Source organism: Carassius carassius, chromosome 7 (genome assembly GCF_963082965.1).
Source record: "Carassius carassius chromosome 7, fCarCar2.1, whole genome shotgun sequence".
Classification (NCBI taxonomy): Eukaryota; Metazoa; Chordata; class Actinopteri; order Cypriniformes; family Cyprinidae; genus Carassius; species Carassius carassius.
This window is the reverse complement of record NC_081761.1, coordinates 1,738,426-1,748,698: the sequence shown is the minus strand read 5'-3', so window position 1 is coordinate 1,748,698 and position 10,273 is coordinate 1,738,426. Positions and strand designations below refer to the sequence as shown.

General features: G+C 32.4%; 1 protein-coding gene and 1 long non-coding RNA gene across 2 annotated transcripts; both read left to right on the top strand.

Moving 5' to 3' along the window:
- The first annotated feature begins 210 nt into the window (after nt 1-210).
- On the top strand, nt 211-6,017 carry LOC132142973 (uncharacterized). The gene is made up of 6 exons (XM_059553152.1): nt 211-526; nt 1,040-1,345; nt 1,721-1,981; nt 4,847-4,948; nt 5,757-5,798; nt 5,924-6,017. Exons 1-6 carry the CDS (start codon nt 460-462, stop codon nt 5,983-5,985), a joined length of 840 nt encoding a protein of 279 aa, XP_059409135.1. The 5' UTR covers nt 211-459; the 3' UTR covers nt 5,986-6,017.
- Nucleotides 6,018-7,233: 1,216 nt separating this feature from the next.
- Nucleotides 7,234-9,937, top strand: LOC132143352 (uncharacterized). Its single transcript, XR_009434242.1, has 2 exons — nt 7,234-7,263; nt 7,423-9,937. It is a non-coding gene; the product is annotated as an uncharacterized LOC132143352 (long non-coding RNA).
- The last annotated feature ends 336 nt before the right edge of the window (nt 9,938-10,273 follow it).

The following is a 10,273-nucleotide window of genomic DNA, read 5'->3' as shown; positions in this document are numbered from 1 at the left end:
AAATTTGGCAGACACTGTGTATTCACTTAATCGAAAATGAAAACGGTAATGCGCGATTTGCATTTGCGTTTGGATTATGTCACATTTTATGCGTCCACAAATTGAAAACGCAATTGCAAATACAATTTTGCAATTCCTTTGCAAGGAATTTGCAATTCCTTTTGAATAATGTCCGCAATATCATTCCACACGAGAGACTGCTGTGACGTAAGTGTTCTGCGGTTATCTCCCTCCAGAGGACAGCCTCCGAAATCCAAGTGCATATGCTAACATCGACCAGCCACGAGATGGCAGCATAAGACCGCTGACCTTCAGCTAAATCCGGGGACCCCACCTACTTTCGGTTTTGTTTCAAACTGGCTTCCTCTACAGTTTGTGCTCGCTTGGCCTCTGAGGCGTTTCCTCAAATATTTTCAAAAAAATCTAGAATTACACATGAAAGTGTATTTTGAATGAAAAATGTATCCTCTTAAATACCTGACGACCGTCATCTGCACTTTGTTCATCACCATCGGAGCTGCTTCTGGTAAAGTTACTCGAAATTTCGTTCAACATTTTCTCGATGGCGGGGCGGCGTCCTGCTATTAGCTAACATTAGCTCAGATCTTAGCTAACATTACTTCAGAGTCGTTTAATTTTAAAGGATATTAAAATAGCGTGTATAATTTACAAATACCAATTGACTGCGGTGTATTGAAGGTAATTATATCAACGACAGTCTTTGTCGTGGCCTAGTTTTGTGTAACGTTAGTTTAAAGTTATTAGCAGCAGGCCGAGGTCTACACCGCAACAAAGCTGGCCTAACGTTAGCTTATAGTTCAGATGTTTATGCCTTGGATATGTTATTATTACATGATGATAATAACAATAACAATTATGAGTTTTGTTTATATTTGTACGGTGTGTGTATATGACATAAGTTACCCTACAAGGCAATTTTTTGTTGCCGTGCTTTCCGGTCCGGAAGCTATTAGTAACTATTATACAGAAATGTGCTTGTTGAATGTCGACTAACATACTCTTTTATTTCACAAACTAGGTCAAGAAGTGAAAGTTTTTGGTGCACTTGGTGGTAGAGTGTCTTTTGGTCCTACCAGCTTAAATCCAACTGTCAGTAGCATTATATGGAAACACAGAAGCAGCACTGGACCTGTTGTAAAAGCGATTGAATGGGATACTGACGATGGTGAATCGATCCCGCATCCGAGATTCAAAGGCATCACATCTCTTAATAGAATGACTGGACAAATCACTATAACTAAATTAAATATTGAACATGAAGGACTTTATACCATTGACATCAATAGTAAAGAACAGGAACAAAAATACAAATTGTCCTTTATGGGTGAGTGGATATACATTAAAACCTTTACACTGATGCACTTACACTGTTTAACACAGATAGTGTGTGTGATTCTAATATCATACCATGAACGATGCTTCTCCAAATAAACAATATAGTTTACAATTTTTAAGTGATAGACATTTAATGTAATGCTTATATATCATTGCTCTTTTGAGGTTTTTGATTGCTTCCGTTGTCTTCATTTGTAAGTCATTTTGGACAAAAGCGTCTGCTAAACGACTCATTATTAGTACCATCGTATTAGTACCATAGCATTGTACTTTAACAAGACTTTTTTAAAGGTAGAATAGTTGTTTTACATTTCTTTTTTTTTTGTGGACTGCAACTTAATGTTTTTAATCATTTATTTCACAGATCCGGTCCCCAACCCTGAGATAAAAACAGATAGGTCAGATAAAACGTCTGATTTTGTGTATTTAATCTGCGAGTACAGTGAAACGATCATCTGGAATAATTCTGCTGGAGAAATACTGGATGTAAAAGATCACCTTCCGAAAGGAAAGTTCATCACAGTTCATAAAAATGGACATCCAGACGACTACTACACATGCACACTCAAGAATGAAGTGAGTGAGAAAACCAGTGATAAGGTCTTTAGGAGAGATCTGTTTGAAGGTAAGACAGTGATTTACTTAAACACTACTTACTGTAGTTACTAACTATACACTATACTAGTGTTGTCACGGTACCAAAATTTCAGTATTCGGTACCGATACCAGTGAAAATCCACGGTTCTCGGTACCAATTTCGGTACCAAAGCAAAACACAAAAATATGCTAATTAAAAAAAAAACTTTGTAGCACTAAAAATAAAACCAATGCCATTCTTTATACTTATTTACAATTGTGTTTAAAGTTTTTCTACAAGTTATATAATTATGAAAAACAGTAAACAAGTTTCACCCAAATTTAATTTGTCTTTTAATTTATGAAATTTAAACACATTTTATTTTTGGTAAATAAAGGGGATTTGCTATTAAAATTAAAACATGGAAGAAATATTGTGATTTATTTCTTAAAAAATAATAATAGTAATATTTCTAGCACTATGCCTTTATGAAAAAATTAACTTTTAGGCCTAATGAATGCATATTTGTCATTTTAACTGAACTTAAGACTGGTGGTGATGCTTAAGATATTGTTGGTCATTGGTGGTTTCTGTAAAAACAAATAGTAATAGATCATATTAATTATTATTAAAAGATAATACTACTACTAATTCTACTATCATACTAATATATATACAATGCACTATGAATTGATGAGCTGCTGGGTTCATGAATATTAATCACGTTGTCTGCGTTCGGTCAAAATGATTTGCTGAAATCAAAACAGGGGTGGTACTAGATCAGCGCCAGCCAATGAAATTGGCATTTGCGCATTAGCTCCGCCCACTACTGGAGAAACCGGTATGTCTTCTGCTTGTTCAAAAATGAATATGAATAATTCTAAATGAACTCCATTACAGGAAAAGACAATAAAGAATAGTTTACATATAGCGTGTCGATTCAGCGTGGTAAGACTCTCGCTCTCTCTCTCTTTTGCATGTGTGAGAAACTGAAATGTTCGCTTGATGGAGAGAGAACTCTGAAGCTCAGATGCTGAAATTAATGCAAGCGTCACGCGCTTCAGTTTATGTAGTAAACAAACCCGCACATCTCTGCCATTCATTAATTCACACAGAGACGCGCAGAACACAGATTCATATTTCAAACAACTTTGCGGCTTAACATTTACAGATACTGCTCCATATGGAGATTTGATTTGATTAATTTATGCTAACTTTGACAAATTCCAAGACTGTCCATATTAAAATGTAAGTTTCAGCATTTATCTGAAATAGAAATCTTTTGTAACATTATAAATATCTGTATCACTTTTGATCCATTTAAAGTATCCTTTCTGAATAAAATAATTTCTATAAAATAATTAAAAAATTATTAGTTATTCCTAAAAAAAATATTCGGACTCCAAGCTTTTGAATGGTTTAGCTTGTGTATAATGTTACAAAAGCTTTTAGTTCAGATAAATGCTGATATTTGGATCTATTCATCAAAGAATCCTAAAAAAAATTTACTGTAACTTTTAAATATTGATAATAATCTGAAATGTTTTTTCGAGCAGTAAATCATTATATTAGAATGATTTCTGAAGATCATGTGACACTGAAGACTGGAGTAATGGTGCTGAAAATAAAGCTGCACATCAGAAATAAATGATTTAAAAAAATTTAACATGTACCGTATTTTTCGGACTATAAGTTGCACCTGAGTATAAGCCGCATCAGTCCAAAAATACGTCATGATGAGGAAAAAAAACATATAAGTCGCACTGGACTATAAGTCGAATTTATTTAGAACCAAGAACCAAGAGAAAACATTACCGTCTACAGCCGCGAGAGGGCGCTCTATGCTGCTCAGTGTAGACTACAGGAGCAGTGAGCAGCATAGAGCGCCCTCTCGTGGCTGGAGACGGTAATGTTTTCTATTGATTCATTTCTCTTGGTTCATGTCTAATTAATTTTGATAAATAAGTCGCACCTGACTATAAGTGCCAGGACCAGCCAAACTATGAAAAAAAAGTGCGACTTATAGTCCGAAAAATACAGTATATTATAATAGAAAACAGTTATTTTAAATAGTACAAATATTTTAGAATTTGATCTTTGAATCAAACAAATGCAAGCTTGGTGAGCAGAAGAAACTTCTTTAAAGAACATAAAAAATCTTACTGTTAAAAAATGTGACTGGTAGTGTGTACCTTGTTCTTTGTTACATAGAACATAACATTTTCATCTATCCTCTTTCATTTTATACAATATATTTGACAGCAAATTAATCCAATTTATGTTAATGGCTACTCGGTGAATCAATTGGTACAGATTTTCAGCTATTTAGTATTTCCAAACCAGACGACCAAATATAATCAGTTCTTGTCGTACTAGGAGTAATTTATATCATGTAATCTACCCTTAGTTTTCAAGTATTTGTCAGAGAGAGAGTATTTGCAATTTGTCAGGCATTATTTTTTAATACAGTATGCCATGTAATACTGTAAATGATGGCCTTACCATCGTAGAGACCGGCAAATTACAGTATGTTACCCTTCATCAGAAAATATCAACTAGTGTAGTACAGTAATACAGTGATAACTCTGTCAAGGAAACCATTACTACACGTCTACTGGCTGTTTAGCAGAGTAACAGACAGCAAATGGCATTAATGTATATATTATTAATGTTAACAAAATACTATATTGGCAACATACTCTGTTCTAGTGGCAAAATAAGCACTTTGGACTTTGTATCAAGTCAAATGGAAAGAGTTCATGTCATACAATTTGGTTTCTGTGATTACTGATAATTTTACCAGGATATTGTTTTCCAGTCATTTAGAGTGCATTATGAATCAGCTGTGCAAGTATATTATAAGTCATGTATAAGTTATTTATTATGTTTATACGTCATGTTCTTTTCTTTCAGAGGGTGGATCTGTGTGGATAGCTCCCATCATCATCCTAATCTTGATACTGGCTCTCTTTATTGTTTTTGTTCTCCTGTATAAGGTCTGGGAAAAGTTTCGTAGTAAGTTACCTATTGTGTTATTTTTCTTTTAAGATATGTTTTTTTTTGCTCTTATGTTGTTTAAGAAGTGTAATACTGTCTATAAACTTGTACCCAGTGTATACAGTAGTAGTGTACAGCAGTGGCCAAAAGTGATGTCCAGCATAGGAAGAATGATCTTCGTCCTAGATTTTCTAAGTGTATTGCATAGTTGTGCTTGGAAAGTGTAAAACTATTGTATGTGCTCCCTGTTCTGTAATTTTTAGTTTTTCTATACTTTTTTTTTTTTTTTTGCATAGTTAAAAAAAAATGCTTGTATCTACGATAAGCTGTAGTATGCTTTTTTTTGGCAAATAGTTTTTACAGTTAAATACCTTAACCAATGTGTGTCTCATATTTCAAGTATTTAATTAAACTTGTAGGGTTATTTAAAGCAAATAGTGTGAATGTTACCTCTGGACATCACTTTTGGCCGCTACTGTATTTCTGTATGCTTTATGATTACTGTGAAAGTGTATTTTGAAGGCAGATTAAATTTATGTATATATCTATCTATCTATCTATCTATCTATCTATCTATCTATCTATATATATATATATATATATATATATATATATATATATATATATATATATATATATATATATATATATATATATATATATACTTCTTTTGGTGTTAATGCAGGAAAATGAAGATGAGCACAGAGTGTTGAAATTAATTGTATTCTTCTTGTGGAATCTTATAAGCTCTTGGCGTTGGATTCTCGTTGTATGTTTTGTATTTTTAGTTGATTTGTAATTGTTTTTTGTTTTTATCCTACAACAGAAAATGTTAACAAAAAATTCAAAGGCAAACCATGTATAGGAGGTAGGTTTATGTTTGTTTTGGAGTTTATTGTCTTCAGTCATGTGCCCAACCAACTTTATGTGAAATACTTGATAAGTCTGAACCAGTTAACATTCAATTACATATAACATTGTTTCTCTCTTCAGGGTTTTTGGACTGTCTCGGTGGAAATAAAGATAGTATGTCATTTTTTCATTCACGTTTTTAACATTTTCTCTAAATAATTTTTAAATATTATATACAAGCATGCTCTTAAATTAGTTGCTAAATGTTAATTTTGTGTAACTAGAACTATTTATTTTGAACGTATGTTCATCTTTTCTTCTGAAAGATTATTTGTTATTTTCTATTCTGGGCTGTGCAAGATTTCTTTACAAAACGACAAAAAAAAAAAAGGAAATCATATTTTTTATGCTGAAATTCAGTGTATTAAAAGTTTTGTGATACTTCCTACTGTAATATTGACATAAAATTAACAAAGTGAGAGATTTTAAACATTAATTGCTTTTAAAAAAAATTTTTAGGCCATTACATTTTGTATTTTTATTAGTAGTAATTTATTTTGTACCAATATACATGAAATTGATGAACTCCATCTTCCTCCTTTCTCATAATAGATGAAGCTAAACCGTCTGATGAGGAAACAACAAATATGACCAGTAAGAAAAATAAATCTGTCACAAGAAATCTAAAAAAAAAGTGACGCTAACACTTTATACACAATTTATTCTTTAGCAGTGTACATAAAACTGATAAATGCTCTCTTCTTCCTTTCTCATTATAAACAAAGGTGCACAGGCTGGTGGGGAATCAACAAAACAGACCGGTAAGAACAATCATAAAAATAAACCAAAACAATCAGTGACGCTAACACTAATGTTAAAGCCATCATTAAATTCATATATTTGATCAATCATTAGCAACACTGGTACACCAATGAATGAATCCAGGTTTAAATTAGAGATTGGCTAGTTGAACATTAAGGCACCAGTTAGCTCCCAACTTTTTGTAACTTATTACAAAAAGAGTTAACATTTCATCATAAGTCTAATTGTTTGTTATTTGGTAATTATGAAGGTGATGAGGGGAAAAAAAACAAAGACAGCTCAGGTAAGATTATAATAAATTATTGCTTTCTCATAAACAGTCCTTCACAAAGAAAAAGACTTCTAGTTTATCTTATCATTAACTTTTACTCAAGTTATTTTTAAAGTGGTTTGCTCTCTTATTACAGTTCTAGTGTAAGTTGTTTTAAAGTGTATAATATCTATATGTAATCATAATGATGACAAAGACACTGGAGAGCTGGCTTCATTTTAACATAAGTACTGAGATGTTTATAATGCTTTACTCTGCATTCTCTGAACATGTGTTCATTGACACTTGTATAATGTTTAATTAAACTCTTGTTTTTATTGTGATTTCATAGGTCAAAATCTCACGGATGAATCTAATTAAATGAATTAACCCGAGACTGTATTGGTAGGTAAGTTCATACTGCTGGATGTCATGTTTAGTTTCAGTACCAGTAATTTGATCGAGATCAAGAAAATCTCTTTGCTGCTCAGGTCAGCATGTTGTTTAGTAGATAGTTCCTGTTTTGATGCTCCAAATACAAATAATCATGACTTATTGTAATTTCTAGAGAAAAAAACAGCTCTGCTTCTGTAAAATTTCTGCATGATTTGGTCAAGAAACAAACTTCAGAATGAGGACTTTTCATCGGATCCCCTTTTGAAGAACAGTCTCTTTTTTTTTTCTCAGACATGAGATGTAAACTTTGTTTGAATGTGGAATTATTATTTTTTTAAAGTCCTATTTCTAAACTTTTCAATATTATTCCCCTGCGTTCACAAATCATCCCTCAGTTTAACTGCTGCACTGTTCACACTGGGAATTCTCTTTTTATCCAATTATCCACACTGTTTGTGTATAATCAGTTTAATCTGTGCCTTGTTTGCAATGTTTTTGACAATCTGTATTATCTGCATTGGTTGCGTTAGGGATGATATAGACTTATCTTGACTTAGAATTGTCATTCAGAAGCTTACTGATACACGCCAGTTTCCTTTTTGGCCCTGTGATGACATTGGTGTCCACTAGAAAGAGAAACAAACAAAATAAGTGTATTGATGCGGTCACTTCTGGCGTGTTCCGCTCGGTCACAGTGATAATACTAATCGAATGTGTGAACAGCCAAAGATCAGTATGAGTTACATGAGATATGGTTTTAAATTATATTGAGTCTCATAACTGTTTGTTAACACAGCTGTTAACTACATGTAACAAATGTTGATACAAGACACAGCGATCACTTCAAGCTGTTGATACAGATTTGGGTGCAAATCCATTCTTGTCAGAAGTAGTGCAAGCATGCGTTTCAGAAACTGTTTCTGATGTGGACACGAAGCATCCAGTGTGGACAGTATCATTTATAAAGATTTATTATTAAATTTTTTTGCTTTTTTTATCTGACATGTGCCCAGTGTAGGTGGTGTATCTGTATTGCAAAGGTTAGATTTTATTTACACTGGGTGTAAATAGGTGTATATATTGTTTGTACCAAGTAGAAATAGCAACAGACTGCACTTAGTGCAGACAATAATGGTGATCACACAAAGTGTGATTAGTATTTATTTGGTGAATTAGGCTTTGGTTGGTTGAGTTGGTAAAAATAGTTTGTGTTTGCACCCAGTGTAAATAGACAGTGCCGTAATGAATATTAGATGGAATAAATTGATTGGGGAAAAGCTGATTTACTGAGAAATAAAACAATCAAATAAAAAAAATATGTTCAGAATAGTTATTTTCTAGACTGTTAACTACTAAATGAGCAAAGTGTGTAATTTATATTTGCAGCAATGTGAAATCTGAAAAATAATGGCATACAGTGCAAGATTTATAGTTTTGAACACATTCTTACTTTCATTTCCAGACAATTACAATTCATTTAGTTACTTTGATAAATGTTTTCTGTGTCAGCTGTGTTGGCCTTGAATGCTATTCAGATGTGTTCTGAATATCAAATTTGTCGCAAGAATTTGAGAGAATTTTTAAGCTGGTTATGAATTACAAAATTACAATTTAAAGAAAAACATAAAATATCATTTTATTTTAGGTCAATTGTCGTAGTTTGTGCAAATGTGCAATTACTGTGTTAATTACGAAATATTCAGGTTTTAGTTTTTTATCCAAATGTAAAACTTTTTTTTTGTTTTGTTTTTTTGCTTTTATATTTCCATGCTTCAGTGTCTATAGTGTGTTGTGTATATCATTCTGGAATTTAAAACGCATACAAAGCCATGTCTCTGGAACATTAATACATTTCCCCATTTCAAGGCCTCAGCTTCTTTGAGCCAAATGAGAAACTACCACAATCCTTGGACTTTTATCTTCATGTTAAGGGTGCAGTTTTGATTCTCTCATAGTTGACTAATGACATGGTTTCATTTGATTTTGCTTATTATATTCTTGTATTATATTATCACTGCTTTATGTAAACATTTTTCTATCACTACTTTATATCTAATGTTATTTACAATATAAAGTGTAAAAGATTGCGATTTCTTTTTATTACAATTATTATTTCTTTTTTTTTAAAATGCTGGTTAGTTTTGAGGCCTACAATGTATCTCTTTCTCTGGGGTCACTTCCAACCTTTTATTAGCAGAATCTAAATGTGCCCCAATAACTGATCACATTGACCCTGAGGAGCTCTGTTTGAAGGATGGAAATTCATCTTTTACCATAAGAGAGGGGGTATAGTATTCCTGTTTGTGGTTTGCAAGATGCATACATGTATTTTGTATTTTAAGACCTGTATTTGAATGTATAAAAATTGCATGAGCTTCGTCCCTAAATGCTGTTAAACCTGGTTGCTATGCGTTTCTTTCTTACAAAAAAAAAAAAGGAACTGCAGTGAAACACTACCTTCGCAACTGTTGCTTTAATTGGGGACTAAAATAGATTTAAGGAAGCTCTCAGGTCACCATTGTGCTCTATTGTGGCAATGAATATGAGCATTTACATGAACTCGAGAAAACTCCCTCTGCTCTCAGTGTCCTTTAGAGCTTAAAGATGGCTTGTAACAGATAATGCATTCTGCAATGACTGTAGTTACATTAAGTTTAATTTATTTTATTATATTCTTTCAGCATATACGAAAGATGTAAAAGATTCAGCATATAAAAAAAAAAGTTTTTGCCATTATTTTAAAATGTTTGTGCTAATGTAAATTACTAATCAGCCACGCCATCTCGCATATTATGTAATAGTCCATTATTGCAATGTCTAACAACTTTTAAATACCAAAATATGTATCAAGTTTGAATAAAATTGCCATTTAAAAATGTTGGCAAAAGCAATTAACTGTTGTATGTTTTTAATTGTTGTTTGTGTCTGCAAATAATGTTTTGATGAAATGTTGAGGCATTTACTGTAGCCCTATGCAAAATGTTCAAGTGTACTGTATAAACAAAATGTTTAAAGCAACAGTT

Excerpts from the sequence above, each read along its gene's own strand:
- LOC132142973 (XM_059553152.1), top strand. The coding sequence starts at position 460 with ATGTATCCTCTTAAATACCTGACGACCGTCATCTGCACTTTGTTCATC. Across the intron at positions 527-1,039 it reads CACCATCGGAGCTGCTTCTG|GTCAAGAAGTGAAAGTTTTT; the intron begins GTAAAGTTACTC and ends TTCACAAACTAG. Across the intron at positions 1,346-1,720 it reads ATACAAATTGTCCTTTATGG|ATCCGGTCCCCAACCCTGAG; the intron begins GTGAGTGGATAT and ends TTTATTTCACAG.